Source organism: Misgurnus anguillicaudatus, chromosome 13, assembly GCF_027580225.2.
Source record: "Misgurnus anguillicaudatus chromosome 13, ASM2758022v2, whole genome shotgun sequence".
NCBI classification, from domain to species: Eukaryota; Metazoa; Chordata; class Actinopteri; order Cypriniformes; family Cobitidae; genus Misgurnus; species Misgurnus anguillicaudatus.
In genome coordinates this window covers 19910827-19934677 of record NC_073349.2, presented here as the reverse complement: position 1 = coordinate 19934677, position 23851 = coordinate 19910827, and the positions used below count along the sequence as shown (strand labels likewise).

The 23851-nt window shown below is 36.3% G+C and overlaps 1 protein-coding gene across 1 annotated transcript in view; it reads left to right on the top strand.

Moving 5' to 3' along the window:
• The first annotated feature begins 222 nt into the window (after positions 1-222).
• stat6 (signal transducer and activator of transcription 6, interleukin-4 induced) overlaps positions 223-23851 on the top strand; it is a 32555-nt gene continuing 8926 nt past the window's right edge. The window contains exons 1-9 of the mRNA XM_073875323.1: positions 223-370; positions 17088-17230; positions 17352-17496; positions 19441-19521; positions 19647-19854; positions 21769-21860; positions 21956-22104; positions 22621-22755; positions 22942-23118. Of these exons, the coding sequence (XP_073731424.1) occupies positions 17100-17230; positions 17352-17496; positions 19441-19521; positions 19647-19854; positions 21769-21860; positions 21956-22104; positions 22621-22755; positions 22942-23118 (1118 nt within the window). The 5' untranslated portion in view covers positions 223-370; positions 17088-17099. The remainder of the gene's footprint in view (positions 371-17087; positions 17231-17351; positions 17497-19440; positions 19522-19646; positions 19855-21768; positions 21861-21955; positions 22105-22620; positions 22756-22941; positions 23119-23851) is intronic.

Genomic DNA, 23851 nt, shown 5'->3' with positions numbered 1-23851 from the left:
TTTGTCAGATGGTAACCAACAGAAATTTAAAATTTTAATTTTAATAAAATTATTTTGTAATAGTTTCAATATTTAATCGTGTTTATAATCAACCATTAGAATTTGTATTTTTCCCTCAATATAACAAGTATATGGTTTTATATTTGAATTGGAAAAATATATGATATGTTAATCATATGCTAATTAAACGAAATATACATTTTTCAAAGCCTTGTAAAGTTTTCTAGATATCCAGTAGAGCTGCGTCAGGGTGGCAGCAACTTCAGTGTAAAGTGAAAGTAAGTAGGCTAGATAAAAAAACAACAAACGCACACGGAAGACGCAGACCTATTTCTCTTTGAGTTTGTTAAAGAGCTGGCGTCAAAAGCAGGTATGTTCTTAATATTATAGTGTTTGATATATAAACTATGGACTGTAAGCTTATTAACATCTGCATTTGTTAATCGTTTAATGTTGCTGTAAGAAGGAAATGCGAGTTTTGTAACATTCACTCAACCGTCGCTTTGAACTCTTCTGTAAGCGAAACGTCGGTGTCGCGCGAAACGCGGAATAAAACTCGCATCTTAATGTTCTTGTGATTAAATATTCGTTTAAATGGATCAAATACACTTATAAATGATGTAACTTTGCTGTGCCATTACATATATCTCAAACAAACTGCGGCAAAGATTAAAAGATTAGAGTCTGGCCTGGCAGCTCCATGACTAAATATAAGAGATAATATTCACTCCTATGTGAACGTATACAAGTTTACTCATATACCTGTACTGGAAATATAAAGGACGACTTGTTATTAGGCTTATATATTATTGTACTATTCCTGTCTTTACGAATAAGTTACAGGTAAACGGTTTGGTAAAATAGGGGAAAAACATTTGGTGTGGCAAAACGATTTCACGCCCTACTTTCTGTTCCCCATAAGCTGTTTCTGACATTAGTGTATTGCATTGTTTTGTACATTATTGAGGTGTCAGTTTTTATAAACTCTCATCAGTGTTTTTGTATCATTGCTTGTGTAAGCTCCAGTCTTACGGATGTAACAGCCACATGCTGTTATTTTCATAAATATTACATGAAAACTAATGGATGGGTGTGCTCTCGCCTTTCTAAATGTATTAAAAGGTCTAATGGGGTGTTTGTTTCTGTATATGCAACAGGCATTAGATGAAGTAGTAGATTAGTGTTGGTGTGCCGTAATTGTCATTTACTTTCCCATTTGTTTATTTTGGACATTTTTTATTTTGAAAAAAGATGGTTTCTGAACAATGCTTATGAACTGATGTAAATAATGTTTAATTGGTTTAAAGTTTCAGTCAAGGATGTTCTGACCATAAGTGTAGTGCAATGTTTCACTCAATAGTAAGAATTATTGAAAGTGTAGTTCAGAAACAAAGACATTACACATACTGGAAAAGCCAAAAAAATCTTGCCAACCGTTTTTGATGTTAAGTACACTACTGCCATTAGCTGTAATTTAATGCATATAAAAATAACTTAAAGAGTACCTATTACGTTGCTAAAAGCAACGTTATCTTGTGTATTTGGTCTAATGCAATGTGTTTGCTACTTTACAGTAAAAAAAACATTATTTTCCACATACCGTACATCAATGGTCTCCCCACACGTAGTCTGTGAGTTGCCTGCCAAAGCACATTCTATAAATAGCCTCAATTTTAGTATTTAATTATTACATATTTGTTAAATCAGCGTGGCTTGGTTTACGTATGTTAACATTTAAAAAATGATAAAACATAAAATCAACAAGTAAAAGAAAAAGTTTTGAGTAGACTATTTTAAAAAAAGTAGCCCCTTAGATTGTTTTATTGTAGTAGCCCTTGCTGTGCATTATTGTTGGTCCTCTATGCCCTGCCTCTCTGAAACGCGCTGATTTTGTACAAAGCTTATCATTCTGAAAAGTGCAGTGTCCTCTGATTGGCCAACTAGCCAGAACGTTGTGATTGGCCTGAATACTTCTGTTGTCACCCGGAAATGAGACGCTCCTTACCATGTTTGGAAGATTAGCTCCCAATGCAATACTGACAGGAGTTAAAGGTGCAGTGTGTAGAATTTAGCGACATCTAGCAGTGAGATTGTGAATTGCAACCAATGGCTCAGAACACCGTTTACCGAAACGCATAGAGAAGCTACGGTAGCCGCCACAGGACAAAGATGTCGTTGTATAAGAGAAAAACGAACAGTTTGTAGAGCAGTTTGTCCGTTTAGGGCTACTATAGAAACATGGCGGCACAAAATGGCGACTTCCATGTAAGCGGACCGACAGTGTATGAAGAAAAAAAACGTCTCATTCTAAGGTAATAAACACATAACAGTTGATAATGTAAGGTCTTTATACACCACTGATAATATAGTTATGTATATAATATTGCATTTCTGTCAAGAGGTCCTTCTAAACTTACACACTGCACCTTTAATATCGTCTTTACTACCTTATCAATACGAGTCGAATATGATCCAGAAAATGCAAATGACCAAGCTGATCGATCAACTTGCCAGCGCAGCTTGAGCAGGACATAACAGATTGGTAAGGTAGGATTCTAAAACATTAAAGCTCACGTAACACACGCTGTTTCTGCATTTCTGATGTTAATCTGGAGTACCTATAGAGTAGTATGACATCCTTTATATCTCCAAAGAGTCTTTAGTTTAATCAGATTTATAGAAGAAAGATTAGCTTTACCGAATCTTTCCGATAACGTATGAAAAAATGAAGAGGAATGAAAAGAAGGAGGAGTTATACCGCGGGAGGCGCGAGTACGAGTCATGCAACACTATACAACAACAACATTTTAACTTATGATTCACTACATGTTCTTGTCATTTATATAATATGCACGCGACTATTTCCAACATAAGACAGTCTTACTTACCGCGTGCAACTCGTCATGACCCGGTTGGGAAAATCAACTGCATCAAACACACACGGAAAACTCCGCTGCTACCCCGGATATAAACTATATCCATTGTTTTCATAAGGCTGGATTTCTTCTCCTTACATCCAAAAACACACTTCATCTTTTGTGTCATTGTTGAGTTTTGAAATTAAACAAAGCTGAATGGCGTGATAAGATGTTTGCAAGCTCCAGCGTCTCCCGCTGATTGACGGGTGGGCAGGGTTTTCCGGGGGAAGTGCCCATATAAAGAAGTGATAAGTATCGAAAACCCCTGAAACGTCAGTTGGACCTGTAATCGAAAAAAACTTTCCGAAACTTGTACGAACCCTGGCGAAGTGCATTCGGCACATAAATACTTTGTAACACGCCCAACTGCTGTTTTGACACTTTGCCTACGTTTAGCATGAGGAAACAACTCTATAACTGTGTTAATAAGTCAGAATGCTTGAAATACCATTGAACCCCCCCTTTAAAACCATGTCTGCATTTGTGATCATAGAAACAACAAACAAGCGCTACTCTGCATGGCTCAAAACTTGCGTTTGACTTGCGGTTTAAGCAGTAGTACATTTTTTAAATATTATAACATAGACTACTCACAGGTTGTGAGTCAGAAGCCGGGGGAATTATGATAATGACCACAGTGTCCATGTCATCAGGTCGAGGAAGTAAACTGTTGCCTACAATTCTTGTGTTCGTTGTTGTCCAAGAAAAGCGATTTAAGTTGGAAATGATAACGTGCATCATCGTTTACTTTGGGATTTGTACCTTTTGGGTATCGTTAACATGTATTAATGTAAAATTGTGAATCGGATAATAGGTGCTCTTTAAATTCAGTGATATTACCTAATATCATGTATGACAGAAATTGCAGTGCAGACAAAAGCACTTTGAGTTTGTTAATACCTGTATAAGTGAGTTGCAAATCTACTGCTCATACACTTAACAGATACAGTAACAAAAGAAGTGACCGGTTAGTCTGTTGTATTCAGAGATGGGAAAAGTAAACACATCCTTTACTCAAGTAGAAGTACGGATACAAATGTTTAAAAATACTCTTAGGTAACAGTAAAAAAGTATCAGCTTTCCCATTTACTTAAGTAAAAAGTAGCCATTATACTACCCAAAAAAGATGTTAGCTTACGAAGCAGCTTACTAATCTTACCTGTTACATTTAAAGCGGAGGTCATAATAAATTATTTTAAGATTAAAAAAATATATAGTTACATATGTTAAATGGATAGTTCACCCAAAAATGAAAATTCTGTCATCATTTACTCACTCTCATGTTGTTACAAGCATGTCTAAATTTTTTTGTTCTGATTAACATGAAGGAAGATATTTTAAGGGATGTTTGTAACGAAACCGTTCGTGAGCCCCATTCACTTCTATGGTATTTTTTCCCTGTTAGGGAAGTGAATGGGGTTTAAAAACGGTTTGGCTACAAACATTCCTTAAAATATCTTCCTTATGTTATTCAGAACAAAGAAATGTAGACAGGTTTGTAACAAACTTGAGAGTGAGTAAATTATAAGAGAATTTAAATTTTTGGGGTGAACTATCCCTTTAAGACTACACTTACTTCCTTACCAATTTATTTGAATTCCCTTACACTCATAAAATTGTTTCATACTCAACAGATTTCTACAAAATATTCAATTCACACAGAGACCATCGTCTTCATTAGCATTATAGCAACATTTCAGGGGAAAAGTCATTACCTGGGAAAGATCGGTGGTGATACGCCTTAGTTATTTATTCATCCCATTCACCATGCTAGCAAGACACAATTTAAATAATTTTATCTTGTGGCATATTAGGTGTCGAGAATTTTGTTAATCACATACCTAAACAACAAGCCAAGAAAAGGGAAGGGCTGCTGCCTACCTGTCTGTGTGATGTGCCAGCTAGACACGCAAACATGCGCAGGGGCGGGGAGAGGGAGAGATCGGATGGGAAAATAAATTTTTTTAAAATAAAAAATACAAATTTAAACTAAAGTAATGAGCCTGGTTTAAAAATGTAAGAAGTAAATAGTACAGATATTTGAGTAAAAATAAAACGTCATAAAAATAAATAGCGAATTAAAGATATCAGAAGAATCGTATGCCACTAACTAAGCATTTGTACTTTGTTACTTCTCATCTCTGGTTGTATTGTCTGTGGTAAGTACTAGATTGTATTTCTTTTAGTTTCATTGCAAGACTTTTCAAATTCTTTTTCCAATAAGTGAATTAAACTCTCATATCCTCAATAATCTTTTTATTCTCAGTTGTTTTGAGGAGATTTGCTTAACTATCCTAAGTTTTGAGTTATATACTTACTATATACACCATAAAGGAGTCCTATTATGTTTTTTTTTACATTTTTAGTGTATAATGTGGTTTAAACATAAAAAATATTTCCAAAGTTACAAAGTCCACTCCAAGGAGATATATTTACTTAAAGAGAAAATACTGCACATTTTTAAGAAATGCAACATATGGCTTATTGGAACTACAACGTGCTTCTTCCATGTGTTGTGACATCACAGTTTTGCTAATTTAAATAATTCCCATTCAAGGCATGCGCTAAAATGGGGGGCGAAGCCTGGTTGAGCTGCTAAAGTAGTGTGTTGTCAAGTTGTTAAAGAGATGTTGTTTTTGTATTTTGTATAACACAGATATATTTAGACCATGTAAACCACGAATATGTGCAAAAAAATGTTGGTTTGTGATGTTGTGTCTGAAATGTGTAAGATGATAACATCATGTATGTGTAACTTATCTAAAGCCGCTCTTTGTGGGAATCAAACTGACAATCGATCTGGCATGATAGTCAGGCGCTCTAACTAGGTTTAGTCAGGTTCTCTAACTAGCTGGTCTCCGTTACACTTGCAATAGTGTTTCTGGCCGATCTGTTTGTTAAACTAAAAAAAAGGGCAGCGGAATCAACACAATTGTTAATCTTCACACCTGAGACGCTGAAGCTTGTGGTTATGGTTAGGGACGGGATATTTACATTACGGGATATAACACATGCTTTAAAGGTGCAATGTGGGACATTTAGAAGGATCTCTTGACAGAAATGCAATATAATATACAGTAGGCATGTGACGGTATAAGATTCTGGCTGTATGATAACCTTTAGCAAAAATACCACGGTTTCACGGTGTTGCGGTATTGCCATTGCAACACTAAAATGTGTTACTTTCAAATGCTGGGTAAAAATAAAGCCTTTAAATTATAATATGCTTTCAAAAAATATAGAGTATTTTCGTAATGTATATTAAATGTAAACATCAAATCAATCACATGACTTAATGATTTGATGAATTTTGTATAAACACAGCTCATACCTTGGAGACGGTATCACAGAACATTTTAGTGGTTTTGAAACCTTGACTGTTTAAAACCTCGGTATACCTTGAAACCGGTTATCGGCCCATGCCTAATATACAGTGGGGCAAAAAAGTATTTAGTCAACCACCAATTGTGCAAGTTCTCCCACTTAAAAAGATGAGAGAGGCCTGTAATTTTCATCATAGGTACACTTCAACTATGAGAGACAAAATGAGGGAAAAAATCCAGAAAATCACATTGTCTGATTTTTTAAGAATTTATTTGCAATTTATGGTGGAAAATAAGTATTTGGTCAATAACAAAAAGCAAGATTTCTTTCTCTCACAGACCTGTAACTTCTTCTTTAAGAGGATCCTCTGTCCTCCACTTGTTACCTGTATTAATGGCACCTGTTTGAACTTGTTAGCAGTATAAAAGACACCTGTCCACAACCTAAAACAGTCAGAATGCAAACTCAACTATGACCAAGACTAAAGAGCTGTCAAAGGACACCAGAAACAAAATTGTAGACCTGCACCAGGCTGGGAAGACTGAATCTGCAATAGGTAAGCAGCTTGGTGTGAAGAAATCAACTGTGAGAGCAATTATTAGAAAATGAAAGACATACAAGAACACTGATAATGTCCCTCGATCTGGGGCTCCATGCAAGATCTCATCCCGTAGGGTAAAAATTATCACCAGAATGGTGAGCAAAAATCCCAGAACCACATGGGGGAACCTAGTGAATGACCTGCAGAGAGCTGGGACCAAAGTAACAAAGGCTACCATCAGTAACACACTATGCAGCCAGGGACTCAATTCCTGCAGTGCCAGATGTGTCCACCTGCTTAAGCCAGTACATGTTCGGACCCGTCTGAAGTTTGCTAGAGAGCATTTGGATGATCCAGAAGAAGAGTGGGAGAATGTCATATGGTCAGATGAAACCAAAACATAACTTTTAGGTAGAAACTCAACTTCTTGTGTTTGGAGGAGAAAGATGCTGAGTTGCATCCAAAGAACACCATACCTACTGTGAAGCATGGGGGTGGAAACCTCATGCTTTGGGTCTGTTTTTCTGCAAAGGGACCAGGACAACTGATCCGAGTTAAGGAAAGAATGAATGGGGCCATGTATCATGAGATTTTGACTCAAAACCTCCTTTCGTCAGCAAGGGCATTGAAGATGAAACGTGGCTGGATCTTTCAGTATGGCAGTGATCCCAAACATACCGCCCGGGCAAAGAAGGAGTGGTTTCGTAAGAATAATTTCAAGGTCCTGGAGTGGCCTAGCCAGTCTCCAGATCTCAACCCCATAGAAAATCTTTGGAGGGAGTTGAAATTCCGTGTTGCCCAGCGACAGCCCCAAAACATCACTGCTCTAGAGGAGATGTGCATGGAGGAATGGGCCAAACTATCAGCAACAATATGTAAAAACCTTGTGGAGACTTACAGAAAACGTTTGATCTCTGTCATTGCCAACAAAGGGTATATAACAAAGTATTGACATAAACTTTTGTTATTGACCAAATACTTGTTTTTCACCATGATTTGCAGATAGATTCTTGGGGAATCGGACAGTGTGATTTTCTGGATTTTTTTTTCTCATTTTGTCTCTCATAGTTGACGTGTACCTTTGACGGAGGTTGCAGGCCTCTCTCATCTTTTTGGGTGTGAGAGCTTGAACAATTGGTGGCTGACTAAATACTTTTTTGCCCCACTGTATATATAACTATATTATCAGTGGTGTATAAAGACACAAAATGTACTCTATTGTTTTTATCACCTTAGAATGAGATGTTTTATTTACATACATAACATGGCCATTTTGAGCCATCATGTTTCTACAGTAACCCTAAACGGACAAACTGTCCTATAAATCGCATTTTGTTACTACATGGTCTTGGACAATGACGTGTTTGTCTTGTGGTGGCTACCGTAGCTTCACTATGTGTTTCGAAAGGGAGGGGGTAAGCTGTGGATTGAGCTGTTAGTTACGATTGACAGTTGCAGTAGTAGATGCCGCTAAAAGTCCCACATTGCACCTTTAACTGGGATACCAATTAAAACACATTGGGGCTGTTTCTCAATGTCAAGGATACTTCCTTGGCAGGACTGGTCTTTCCAAGTCACTTTCTTCAGAGGCTAGGCGAGGCTCCTCTTTAATATTTGGAGACCACATAAATGGAACAGGCTAGCAAGTGCACATCATTGTGTCATTACGTCAGTAAAAAGTTTCTGACGTAATGACTGCGTGCATAGGATTGTGGGTGATTTGAGAGCACGAAGGATAAACAGTGTTAGACCTTTATTAATCATTTAATGTTTTTAGTAAATGAAAAAAAATGTTAAACACACAAACACTTAAAATAGGGTACTGATTTGTTATTACTTGGATTTGGAATGGTGTTTTTTTTTGTCTTGGAGCAAGAAGGATACTGAATAGAAACAGCTCTATTTTAAAGAATTGTCAGAAAGCAGCAGTGACAGGCCATGCATTCCACACAAAATCCATTCTCCTTTTTCCCTCAAGAAGAGTTCGATCACTCTGTTGTGCAACAATAAGTCCTTTTCTATCGCCATGGAGGCCAATGCTGAAAGTCGAGTCCAGTAGTATTTCTGGCACAAGTTTTAATTTGTTGTAGGGCTGAGAATGTCTGTTTGACCGAAGCAGTAAACACAGGAATAGTCACTGCCAAACATGTCAATGCGTACAGCTGCCTCCTGCTCTCACCCAGACTTTAATGCTGCAGGAAATCAAGGATTTCAACAGGATTTTTGCCTTCAAAATATGTCATGGTATACATTACAGTCAGTTCTGTTTTTAGCCGGGACAGATCGAATAGTGTTCCGTGAGTCTGTGTTAAGCTGAGTGCTGTATGCGGGAATTTTTCCAGTATGTTTGAAACTGGTCAATCCAATCAAATGATGAGAAAATGCTGACGTCATTATAAGCCTGCTAGACACCAACTCGAAATCTGATTGGTTAATGGAATGATTCCATTGCCATTTATCTTAAGCTGAAGGCGCCTGCACTGTTCGTTCTAAAGGCCTAGGCAGATTTCTTTGAACCTGGCAACACATGATGTCAGCCACAGGCTGAAATATGATTGGATAAATGATCTATCAATATACACTACTGGAAGCAGCGCAACCAAGTGAAAAGCTATGAAATAAAGATAATAGACTATTATTGGATTCATATAATACACATTTATGGAAAAATATATTAAATTAGTGATTCAGATAGTGCCAGTAAAGAATCGAATTTCTCTTTTTTTTTTTTGCATGGCTGTTAATAATTTGTTAGACGATACAACTGTTGCGCCTTAGTACTGAATAGTTAAAGACATACATTTCTTTTGTTTATGTTTCTTATTTAAACTACCTAAATAAAAGCAAAGCTTTCACCAGGCCAGTTTTTCCTGCAGTGCTGCTTTGTAACAAAATTTAAATTTAACACCTTAACTCAAGGCTTTTTTGCGCACACTGAATTTGGTAGTATCTTGTATCTAAAACATGTTCAGTTTGTTAGGGGTAACAATTGTTCCAAGCACTATTGGTCCTATAACCTGACATAACTTGACACAGTTGTGATGTGAATATATGAATGATTATTGTCATTCACACAGTCTGATGCATACAGGTGTTGTTATTTTCTGCTTGCCTTACATTAGGCCTTTTTTTATAAATTAGTGCAAAGATGATATGAAGTATCCCATGTACACTGTAAGAAAAAAATTTGTCAAAAAAAAAAGAACCAGCAGCTGTCACAGTCTTTTGGGACACAAAGAGTTCATATTAAATACGGAGTGCACCATTTCTGAAAAACGTTTTGGAAAAGAGCGTCGGGCCGACTACCAAAACACACTTGTAGCCAATAAGCAGTAAAGTGTGTGTCTACTAAACAACATCGTTGCCTGGGTTGCGTATGTGTGGGGCGAGTCTATCAAAAGAAGGTCCAGATTCTATTGGGGTAGGGGTGTTTGTTTAGGTGATTTCAAATATCAACATTGGCTTTCAGAGATCATGTACCCAGCCTTTAATAAATTAGAGGTACATACCAGATGTATACTGATCTGTACCTAAATGGTCCATATTAGGACCTTTTTAGGGTACTGTCCCAGTGACAGTTTGGGACCTTCTTTCTTGACAGTGTAAAACATTTGAAATTGTTGGAATGTTTCTGAAAAAGTGTTTGCTTCTAACAGATAATTTTAAAATCTGGTTTCATCAGACGCTGCCATGGTTATGTGCCTGGTCTGAGGTTAACTTTCAGTCAGTGCTTGTTTATCGGTCTGGCTTGTGACTAAAGTGACCATTGGAACAAATGCCATGTCAAAAAAAATGTTTTGGTTTCCAAGGATAAGGGGAGACGGCGTGCATGGGTCACTGCTGTCTCGAGAGATTTGGCAATTGGCAGCCAGGCAAGAATTCAAGAATCTGTGGCTAACATTGTATTAAGTGTAGCTCAGTGTAGTAGTTGATACGCTTTAGCTATGATTTGAATTAAGGTAATTTACTGGTTATTATTTTGCTTGTTATCAGAAATGATCTACTCTAGATGGTGTTGTTGTTATTAATTATTTGTGGAAGTCTACCAGAAGTTAGGTTTGGGCCATAAAAGCTGTTTGTTTATGTTGTTTTTGCTGAAACCCATTATGTAGCTTAGTACCTTAGTGCAGTGGTTCTCAAACTTTTTCAGCATGCGGCCCCCCCATGTGTACAGTGCATTCCTTTGCGGCCCCCACACAGAAAATTTAAGACAATTTTGTTCTAAAACGTAACATTTTAATTAGTCAAAACATATTATAGTATGCAAAGTAGTGCTGTTGGTTAGTAGTCTTATTTTTTTAGGTTTAATTACACAGAATTCATGATAAATTAATGTAGTTTATAAAATATCATAAAACTGGGGCCCCCATGGAACCATCTAGCGACCCCCCTGGGGGCCCCAGACCCCAGTTTGAGAACCACTGCCTTAGTGAATAAAACTTAACACTTTAGATGTAGTGCAGTTATACTGTAAGAAATCCGAAATATATATATATATAATTTCATTTAAATGCTAAAAGTGTAGTTAGGCCAATTTACAACAGCATTTATTGTGTATTATATAGTCTTTGTTTAAACCAGGTACTACACCCTATCATTTACAGCGAAATGAAAATTGAAACTCTTGAGTAATCTGCTTTTTTCCTTGTAAATATGTTTGAATTTGCCACCCACCACTATATTTGAAATAGAGTTGTTAGAAGACCTATGACAGGTGTAGTAGAGTCTGAATAGTGTAGGTGGTGGTGAGTCAGAAATACACTGGAAACACTGAAGATTTAAAATATAATGAAAGCATTTGATTAAACAAATATATGACAAATATTAAGTCATGTGAATGAATAGCTTTGGGTGAATTTAACTTAAAATGTCCATATAATTAAAGTACATTGCATTAAATGCTAGGTTGATTTAACATCAACTATATAATATCAATTTCTATTTTTCTGATAATTACTCCACTTAGTTTCTTAAGTAAAAATGAGTTTAACTTTAATGTAATTTGACATACTTTGATTTAGTGCAGGCTACTTAAGGAGATACACGTGAATTTATGAGTGAGTTTGTCAATCATTGAATGAACTTGATTCTTCAGAAACATGTACGCAACTGTGTTTTATATGCTTTTTTATTACTGTAGAGAGAATAGGGTAATTTACCAAAGCAAAGTTTAATCAGCTGAACAGTGACCTCACAGCACACTACAATATACAATAAAATAACACGATTAATGCTAAGAGCTTAAACCTCTATGATCTTTTATTAACCCATTTACTCCTAAAACGCCTAAAACCTATATTATTCCAGGATAAATACCCTTATCTTCTTAGGGTTTTCAGAAAAAATACTAAGAATTGTCAACATCTACCAAAAACGTAATATCCAAGCCTCTGTAGCACATAGAAACATGAAATTAAAAAAAAACGGCGGTAGATGTAATGTTTCAGTGGGCAGCATCAGGTGCAAATGGGTTGATAACTATTTAAATAACCTGTCAGTTTTTATTCTTTAACCAAGCTTAAATAAACAAAGCTTTTCAGGCTTTCATCTATTTCTCACAGCACTTTGTACTAACAATTTTAAGTTCATTACATGTATATTTTTTAGTTTTTGAAATTTTGTAGATTAAATTAGTGCTGCACAATTAATCGCATCGCAATCGCGATGTCAGCCTGTGCGATTATATGACAGCAAAATGTTGCAATTATATTAAATAAATTAATGTGTGGACTTGTTAACACAAACTTTCTGATAACAGTTTGATGATTTTCCTTGCTATTTAAAAAAGAAAGAAAAACGAACAAAAAAGGCAGTGCACGTGTGGCATGCACATGTGTGGTGTGCGTCATCACTTATACCAGAGCAGAGATGGATGCAGAGGAGGTTGACAGTGATCTGGTAGCTAAAAAAACCTCTATGTCTGTTGTATGGCGGTATTTTGGATTTAGGATTACTGACACTGAGCAGTTGCTACATCACGTGGCAATACGAAAACATTTCGAGTTTTACAAATACACATTTTAGCTAAACTGTGTGTGGATTTTCCTTAAAACCCATCAAGTTGTCTCATGATACCATTTAGTATAATCGCAAATCGCAATATTAGCAGCAATAACCGCAAAATGCGAAAAATTACCCAAATCGTGCAGCCCTAGATCAAATGCTAAATTAACAAATATTTTTAAAGTTTTGGTCCAAAATGCTAAATTTTAGGTGATGTTGACTTGATTGTGTAAAGGTGGTGTGTTTACATTTAACGCCATCTAGTGCTATTTCAAAACGCATAGAGTAGCCGCCACAGGACAAACATGACATCATCTGAGACAAAGTAGGGGCGAAACGCGCTCTGTATAACAGTTTGTCCATTTAGGGTTACTGTAGAAACATAACAGCAACTTTTATGTAAGGGGACCCGCCGTTTATGTAAATTAAAATGACTCATTCTAAGGTAATAGAAACGTTTAAGGTCTTAGGTCTTTATACACCACTGATAATATAGATATATATTATATTGCATTTCTTTCAAGAGATCCTTCTAAATACACCTTTAGGTAAACCTTTGAGTTTACAATAATTTTCCCTGGTTCCTACTGAGAAATTTCTAGGGTGTGACGATACATCGATATGGATCGATACATGGATTATATTTCTAACGATCCCGATGCAACGACGCCACGCATATGAGTTACCTTTATTTTGACACTCTCCACCCTATCATTCCTTGACATAACGTCCATCTACGCATTTCCGCCAAAGCTCGCATTTTTGTTTATTTTTGTCTGCTAGCGTCAGCGCATAGATATATACACTAGCTGTCGCTTGGCTACGGCAGTTCATTGGAACGAATGGGTCAAAAAGAGCCGCCATCTTAAAACAGGGGAGCCCCTCCTCTTTATTGCATCAGCGGCAATGAAGGCAAATGTGTAACGAAAATAAAATCACCATAAATCGTCATGAATGCGATTTTCTAAGAGGGGGGTTTGTTCGTTTCAACGATCAGACATGTATTTAGCATTGAGTCCAGAGAAAATGTAAAGTTTTGATATTAAGAAAATCGACTAAATATAATGCATAGTGCTAGTAGGCCTAACATCCATACGCAGCACAAAAGTCCGGCATCGTCCATGAATTCGAAGTACAGGCGGAGATAGCATAGTTTCCTAGCTACTTCCTATGACAAGACCCCTGTTCCAAGATGGTGGTGGTTTTTACGCATGAAAATCTCTTAAAATATACCACTGCAGCACTTGTATAAATGTTAGATTTGAAGTTGTGTGACAGATCAAATGCTTAAGTTTAACAGCTTTTTTATATTAATAAATTTTTTCTAAAACTACCTCAGTGATTGTCATCACCATTGCACATTTTGGCACAAAATAGTGAAAGACTAAAAAAGTGTTGTTTTTTTGTTAGTTTGTTGTTGAAAATGTTCCAATTGGGACAGAGATTTTCAAAGCGTTTAAAAATCAAGATCGATAAATTAATCGAATCGCAATTGCATCGAATACGTGTTTGATGTATCGTCAAATATCACATCGGGCAAATACCACATCGGGCAAATATCACATCACCGGTGGTGAAGAAAATCGATATTGTATCACATCGTAAAGAACTGTTTGATTTACTCTCCTAGAAATTTCCTATGTTTTTGCTTTTTTGTATTTCTTTGTTGTTTAAATACTGAATAAAAAAGATTGGATATTTGCCTATATTAAAACGATTTTTAAGAGTCCAAATGAACTAATTTAGATGGCCATATTGGTGAATTCTGATCTTAATTTAAGGGAATTTTAAGTGAAAATTTCTCATTGTGATGAAAAAAATTGCAACCAAACAGGTTTTAACTGATGGGTAATTTCATATTTAATTGTTATAACTGTTTTAATAATGTCTAAAAACATAATAGAGTTATTTACTGAGAACTGCTCAAACCTGCTCTTGATGTTCTAAAAATGTTTTACAGTCCAAGCCAAAGCTAAATCTCTATCAAAGTATGTATACTCTAGTGTCAGAGACAGTAATAGGGAACATGATGGAGCATGCACGCATGCCTTTCAGCACATTTCAGGACTTGTACTGTATGGCTGTATGTCACTCCTTTGAAAACACATTTCGAAAGTTGTTAACACATTAGCAAATATTGATGGTGTCCTTAAGTTAATATTGTACGTTTCACTATCAAAAAACCTATGAAAATAAATGTCTGTGATGTCAATAATGCACATTGTACAGTTCAGCCCAGTCTCACGAAATTTCGTTATATAGTCACGTATTTTTTTATTCATTTTTCGTGATATTATCACGAATCCCGCGTTTTTTCGTGATCGTATAACAAATTTTTGTTTTCGTGTGATTATCACGTGTTGGTTGCTCAACTGTTTTGTCCTTTTTTCTTACCATTGTCGCTTACAAAATGACATCCCTACCCAAACCCAACTCTAACCCTAACGCCAGGCGACATATAAAAAAATCTGAAAAAATAGTATAGACCAATGTATAAAGTGACATTCTAATGCAAGCACCAAATCTAACCCTAAACCGAAGCAACAATGGTTAAAAATAGGAAAAGGCAGTTGAGTGGCCAATGCGTGATGGTCACACGAAAACAGGAATTTGTTATACGATCACGAAAATGCGCGGAAATTCGTGATAATACCACAATTTTTTTTTTTTAATATGTGACTATGTCACGAAACTTTGTGAGACTGGGTAGCATAGTTACAGTAATTTTAATTAGTTTGTTTATTAGCTACGGTATCATTACTAGGTTTATCACATTAAAACTAGATGTTTGTGTAGAGTACATGTAAAGTGTAGCATAGCTGATTCACTTTTCAAAATATCTGGGTATTAATGTAGACTTTTTGTAGTTTTTGTATTTTGTACAGTATGTTGTGGTATTGTATGTAATGTCTTCTGTCCCTTGTGTTAGTAAGAGATAAGGAAGACGCACTGTTTTCTCACTACTTGCTAGACAAGAGTCACATAGCAGATTGGTAACAAATTCCTCCAAACTTTTTCTGTCCTCTTTGCTCTAAATCAAAACTATGTAACAGCCCATCATGCCACATAAAACCTGAAATACAGTCTGTCATGAAGTGTTGACTTAAGAAGTTTGTTATCTTGCCATCAGATCGAAATTAGGAAAAAGATCCAGAAAAATAAACGAATGTGCAAGAAATGTTGCATGTTCTAACCTATAGAGACAGAGCGCAGCGCGTCATAACCTGAAAACCACGCCCAACGGGGGGGAAAGCAATCCAACCGTCTCCATTGACTTTGTATTGCGAGAGGCCGCCTCCTTGTCATTTCTTGCTTATAACAAAAAACTGAATAATGCCTAAAAGCTGCTGTGTGACAATATGTACAGCTAACAAGCCAAAGAACCCAGAAATACGTTTTTATAAGCTGTCGAGCCGTAAAACCCAGCCTTTAAGGAGAATAAAGTGGATCGCCGACTACGTTTCCCCCTATTGGACGCAGTTTTACTAATAGGAGTACTATGAAAAGTTGCCTGTTTCCATTTCTGTGTCTTTAAACGCTTGTTTTTTGAAGTTGACAGCTTATAAAAAAACGTATTTGTTTTTTTTGGCTTGTTAGATGTACACCTTATCACACAGCAGCTTTTAGGTATTATTCTGTTTTTAAGTTTAATCTGTAAATACGTTTTTATAAGCTGTTGACCCCAAAAAACGAGCGTTTAAAGACACAAAAATGGATACAGGCAACTTTTTATAGTACTTCTATTAGTAAAACTGCGTACACTAGGGGGAAACGTAGTTGGCGATCCACTTTATTCTCCTTAAAGACTGGGTTTTACGGCTCGACAGCTTATAAAAACTTATTTCTGGGTTCTTTGGCTTGTTAGCTGTACATATTGTCACACAGCAGCTTTTAGGCATTATTCAGTTTTTTGTTATAAGCCAGAAATGACAAGGAGGCGGCTTCTCGCAATACAAAGTCAATGGAGACGGTTGGATTGCGTTCCCCCTGGTGGGCGTGGTTTTCAAATTTGCATAACTGCGCTCTGTCTCTATTATAAACATGATTCCTGTAATAGAAATACTTTATTTTATGTAATACAATTCATTTGGCTAAGGTCATAGGCTGTATAAATAGCAAAATAATAATAGCAAATAGCCAATCTTTCGAACTATGATTAAAATATCAGGTTGTCGTGAAAATGCCTATATCGTGTCATTAGTAGTTGGGTCGCTCTCTGTCTGGTGCAGAATCATATGCAAAAGGAAGAGTGATTGCTTTTTTAGTGCTGGTAAATATTGTCCTAAAATATATTGTTACAGTTCCTGCAGACTATGGCGCTGTGGGCGCAGATGACCCCGCAGTTACAGTACCTGCCAACCCAGACGCTGAATGAACTCTATCCAGACACATTTCCATTGGACATCAGGCACTACCTGGCCAGTTGGATAGAGGAACAGGCATGGTATGATGTCACTGACATATATAATACAGAAGTCAATAAAGTTGAACTAACAGTATGGACTAAGTCATACTATAAAACGCATGACCCCATTTATAAACATAACTCTTGTTATTGGATTTAGGGAGAACTTTAATGTAGACAATATGGAGCAGGAGCCTCAGGCTCGAAGACTGCTGGAACAGATGATACATTTGATACATGAGGTGTCCAAACAAAACCCTAGCATGGTGGAGAGGGTCAAGCTACAGCAAATAAGCAAGAACTTGGTATGTACTGAAAATACTCACAACACTCATAATTATCACTGGTTAGGGGCAGACTGAAAGCTAAAAAGTACTATTAAAAATCTTTGGTTTTCATCAAAAATGAAAGTGAAATGAATGGCTTCAGAGAATCCGCAACAGAGGCTGTTAAAGCGATACGTCAGGCAAATATCACCCTATGATTTACTTACCCTCAAGCAATCCGAGATGCATATGTTTATCATCTTTCAGACGAGACAATTGGGAGTTATTTTAGTAAATATTCTTGCTTTTTCAAGCTTATAACGGTAGAAAACAGGGATCAACAACTTCTGACTTTGAAGCCCAAAAAAGTGCATCCACCCTTCACAGAAGTAATCCACACCATAGATATGTATAAAGGCTAGATGTGTTACGGCGGAGTCTCTAACGTCATCACCTGGCGGCCATCTTACCACAGGGCGCTCGCTCACTCGTAGCATTGAGCCCCAATGGTGCAGGTACTTTTAAATGACCATAACTTGCTCAATTTTTTACCGATTTTCAAACGGTTAAAAAAATAAATAAAAATGAATGAAACATGTTAAAGCATCCAGAATTATAGCCAAGAAAATTGAGCAAGTTAAGGTCTTTTAAAAGTACATGCACCATTAAAACTCAATGCTACGAGTAAGCGAGCGCCCTGTGGAAAGATGGCCGCCAAAATGCGTACGTTCCACTCAATTAGCCAGCAGCGCGGGCGAGACATCTAGTCTTTACATACATATCTATGATCCACACGGCTCCAAGAGGTTAAGAAAGGGCTTTAACGTACAATTGGTGCACTTTGGAAAGTAAAATATTCATATTTTAAACGTTATAAACTGTAAAAAATAAGCTTCCTGTATAGACGCCATATTGGACAAACATATGATGGAATATACCATTAAGCTTCAAAATGGACAATCTCGTTCACTATATTTGTGTGGCATCATTGATGTCAAACCTCAGTTGATGTTCAGTTCAGAATTATTTATATAGCGCTTTTTTACAATGTTGCATTGTTTCAAAGCAGCTTTACATGAAAGAAAAAAAATACAGAAAACAGGACAATTATTACATTTATAGAATAAAAAACACAAGGTATTATAGCAAATGTTATTTTAGTAAAAGATATACTCGAGTAATCTACTAAATCTACTAAAACTGAGACTATAGGACATTAGTAAATTAATATTATAGATGACATCATATTAAATCCAATATTTATAGACTGGCAGTATCAAACTTCTGCCCAAATGCTTGTGCGCCCAATTCAACATCACCATTCATAATGACACGCCCTGTTTCTATAGCATCAAATTACTAGCTAAAATGAAACATCACAAAATTTAACAATTGAAAATATATCAGCATGATAACAACTACCTTAAAGGACCAAAACCATCTTTCTGAAAATTTTATCAGAAGTGTAAATAATTTTTTATTTAGAGCCGAGTCCTGTTCGTTTGCACGGAGAGGGCGGGGTTTATTTCTTGTACTGCAGCCAGCCACCAGGGGGGGCGATCAAAGAGCCAGCGGCTTCACTTTTCAAGATGCATGAGGCACACCCGGTCTATCCAGCTTGCATAAAAATTCCCCATATAAAAAGATTCTTTAAGAACAGTAACAGAAAATTTGCAATGATACCATGAACAGGAGTGCAACATGTAAAGAAAATAGAGAAATGTGGATAAATGGATCATTGTAATAAAAGCAATATTAACAGAATTGTCCCTGAGCCAAGCTAATGCCAGCAATTTCCAGTAAGAAAGTGAAAAGGAACCAAAACTCCACTAATTTATAAATGGAGAAATAAACCTTTTGAGAAACCAGGCTCAGCTGGGAGGGCCAGTTCTCCCCTGACATGTTACAGCTTGATGCTCCATATTTAATGATTTAATGATTATACTATTTGTAGATAAGTAACTGAATGAATGTCTTTTTTAGAGCGTGTTCCTTCTACATCCCTTGCAGCTGGTGAGGACAGTACGGGACATTCTGAGGAGAGAAAGACAATTGTTACAGGCAGTAAGAACAAAGCCTGTTTATTTGGGATTTATTAAGAAAAGAGGAACAGAAATCTTAAATAAATAAATAAATAAATCATGTAAAGGTTCATTGTGTGATTTCTCTTTGTATGTGTTTGTCTATAGGGTATCCATTCTGACTTCTCACCCTATCAGCCTATTCCTCAGGGTCCTTCATCTTCCAACGGCACCCAGCAACTTCAACGGCAAGATTCAAGAATTGATGTGGACAATTTGGTGCTCAAAGTTTTAGAACTTCAGAACTGTCGCCAAGAGCTTCATCGGATTCAGGCGGACTTGAACTATGAAAAACAGGAAGCTGAGTCTGGACCTGGTAAGAAGTCTTAAAAACTCAAAAATCATTCAAAACTTGTCACATTTTAGCTTCTTCAGTCATAGCTTGCCTATAATTATTTGTTAATTTCTGAAAAAATAAGGATTAACAATTATTTCTGTTAAAAAATACTTCAAGCACTTACTGTAAAAAATGGGATGTTTCAACCCATTGATACCAAACCACGTGTTGTCCATAAATTAGTTCATACTTTACCATCCATTGGTTGAAACAACAGACAAACCTTGCAAGAGTAATGCTTGTTTCAGTGCCATGATTGATGTTTGGTGGAGTAGACATTTTTACTCCACAATATAGTAAGTGACAACAGAGATTACTTTTTTACATTACAACATTTACATTGTTTATCCTAATCCCAGACCAAAATAAAGCAATAAGCCCCAAGAAGCAGTGGGTTACCAGTGCATTTTATAACAGCTAAGGGGCATTGTAAGGCACGACATGAAGCTGTTATAAAATGCACAGTAACACCACTGCTTCGCGGTTCTTATTGCATTTATAAAACTGTTACTTCATATGCATAGCAGGGTTTCATAAAACGAAACAAATAAGTTGTAATTATATTAGTACAAATATTACTCTTGCGCCAAACAAAGTAATTCCTCAGAATCAAGTGTGTCTGCAACAGAGCGCAGTTCTCAAGCAACACAGGCGCAACAAAGACACAATGACAATATGATTAAAGACTGTGGTGTTTATTTTCATAAATTAACATTCATCTAATTTATACATTAACATTTATATCGTGCAACTGTTAAAGTGATGATCAAATATGCGTGGAAGCATGCTTAACTTTAACTCTTTCCCCGTCAGCTTTTTTTTTAAGTTGACACCCAGTTTTAGTTTAATGCCTTCCAGAAAAATTATCTTCTTTAAATAAACATAAAATATATCAAATGAAAGAACAGACGCTCCGCTTTAAAAAAAAGGTTTCATCCTACCTTTATTTGTTCTCTATCACCTCTCAAATTTTCAGCTAAACGCTGAGATAATTTCATTTTTGTGAAGAACTTTTCTAAGAGATCAGATTCAGAACCACGATCAAAACATACATGGTATGTTTATAATGCGTGTTTGAGCTGCCTTTATTTAAAAACTCCATGTACTGACATATCTTAACATATATCAGTGACCAGTGTTGGAGGTAACGCATTACAAGTAATGCGCATTATGTTATAATATTACTTTTCTGAAGTAACAAGTAAAGTAACGCATTACTTTATAAATGTACACATTAATATTTGAGTAACTTTTTTAAAAAATAATGCAAGTTACTTTTCAGTTTAATTAATTTAATTTAAAAATAAAATAATGTACTGAATTAAACTGAACATATTAACATAGCATTACGCACTCTGTGCGCCTCAGCGGGAACAGTTTGAGTCAGAAACGGAGATGGCAGGTCAGAGCTTGACATTTTTGCGATCATAAAAAACACCTGCAAGGCCTGAAAGAGATCAGGCCTCAGCCAAGTAAGAAAAAGTAACGCAAGTAACTTAAAAGTAACACAAGCATTACTTTCCATAAAAAGTAACTAAGTAACACAATTAGTTACTTTTTTGGGGAGTAACTTAATATTGCAATGCATTACTTTTAAAAGTAACTTTCCCCAACACTGTCAGTGACATTGTTTTGTCTCAATATGCATACCAGTATTGTTTTGTAAGGTTTGTTTGTAAAAACTACTTAAATGTCATAATATAATTAAGCTCTAGTCCTGGATTAATTTAAATCTTGCCCCAAAAGGTTTACCATGAAAAACCATAAGCAGTCAACTTTAGCTATTGGTAATACAGTTCCGCATCTATTTGATAGACGTGCAGACAGACAGACTAGCACACACTTGTAAAGCATGATGTTATCGTCTTGTTTTTGTTTACCCCCCAACAATAGGACAGAATGAATTGGATCTACAACATTCAGATCCAGTCGCTAAAAAAAAACGCATACAGCAACTTGAGTACAATTCTTCAATTTGTGCAGAGGTAAACATTTGAAAGCATTTGTTATGTAACAGAGTAATATGTGGACATTAAGAAAGACACTCTTTGACCCTGATCTACGTGCTACGTGTTTACAGAAACGTGTACAGCTCCTTCAGGAAGCTGTTTGTGCCCTGGAGCAGTGCCAGTCAAGTCTTATACACAGAATTAAGACCTGGAGGTGGGAGCAACACAGGGCAACCATTGGCTTGCATTTCGATGACAACCTTGGACACCTTCAGACACGGTGAGGTTTACCTTTGTGGCCTTCCTGATTTTGCCAAGTGAGAGATATTTTTGGGTCCACGTGATTTTTGATCCTGCAACAACATTCCAATCAACCAAACAGATTTGTGCAATAAATGTACAGTTCATGTGAAGTTTAGGCTTACTATCAGGGTTAGGTGCACCATTGTTTTTCCACTTGTTTAGCGATAAGTTATGCTTAGGGTTTGGGATAGGAGACCCAGGGACATCTCTAAATTGGCAAAATCAAGTCGAGCATCATTTACAAAATTACGTTTGCAGAGGTCCTAGAACATTTTAGAAAATTCAACATGAAATGTGACTTACTTTTTTATTGATGTTATAATGTGTTCAGGACTGTTGCTTTCTTTTCAAAAAGACAGGCTTGTCTTTTGATTTAAGTGTTTGCTTTCTTTCCTGCTTGCTCTCAGAAGCCAAAAATTATGGTAATTTTTTATGTAAAGCCGTCCATTGGCATCTGCTTAATTTGGGTGTCCTCTGTTTTTCTGGTTTGCAGGTGTGAGCAGTTGCTTGGGGTGAACGGAAATCTAAGACAGGAGGTCATGTTGGTAAAGAGAGACCATGGAGTGGCTGAACAGTTTCAGACGATGGAGGAAAGTCTGTCACGTCTTCTCCAGACTCTCATACAGAGGTAATTAACCTGTGTCTTGTGAGAACGACTTTTTGGATTGCAATTTAGTTTGGTGCCTTGCATTTGCAAAAGCTTTATTCTTCAGAATGTCACGCTAGGTTGCCTCAGTTAGAAATTACACAATAACAACATGATAATCAGATTTTTTAAAAATTGTTTTTATTGTTTTTTAAATTGGTTATTCAGTTCCTTGGTGGTTGATAAGCAGCCTCCCCAGGTGATTAAAACCCAATCCAAGTTTTCCACCACTGTGAGGTATTTACTGGGAGAGAAGATCGCCCCTGGGAAACCCGTCCTGTTGAAGGCCCAGATTATTACTGAGGCGCAAGCAAGAAACTTGGGTCAACAAGGAGTCATACCCAGGTGAGAATTCTTATCATTGGCGTACAGTTTACAACTCTCCGTTTTTCAATGCAGGAACAGATCTTGTATAAATAGCTCAATGCACATTCCATATTTCAGATCTGGTGATTGTCATAAACTGTTTACAATGACATCCCTAATAGTATTATGTTATTATATAAAGAGATGACTCAAAACAACACTGGTCTAAAATCACATGCCTGTCTTTCAGTTCAAATAATACAGCTGCGAAAAACTCAAGAGACCACTTTAAAATTGTTTTTAGTTTCCTAATTTTTTATGATTTATAGGTATGTGTATGAACACAGTGGTTCTCAAACTTTTTGGCTTGGCATGCGTTCCCACTCCCCGTGTGTAGGCTGCATCCCTTCGCCCTCCCCCCAAAGAAAATTCATGATGTAAAAAAATCTCAAACTTAAAATTTGAACTAAACAAAACATCTCAAATGATACAATGAAGTGCTATTGATTTAAAAACGTATTTTTCTCAGGTTTAATGATGTCATATAAATTAATGTATTTTCTAAAATAATGTATTTTATATCATCTATTTTATAATCTATTTATTTGTCATAAATCTGGGGCCCCTTGGCATAATTTTATGCCCCCCAGTTTGAGTATCACTGGATAAAAGGGGACATTTCACTTTTTCAAGATAACAAATAAATCTTTTGTGTCCCCAGAGTACATATGTGAAATACCCCACAGATAATTTATTATAACATGATAAAAAT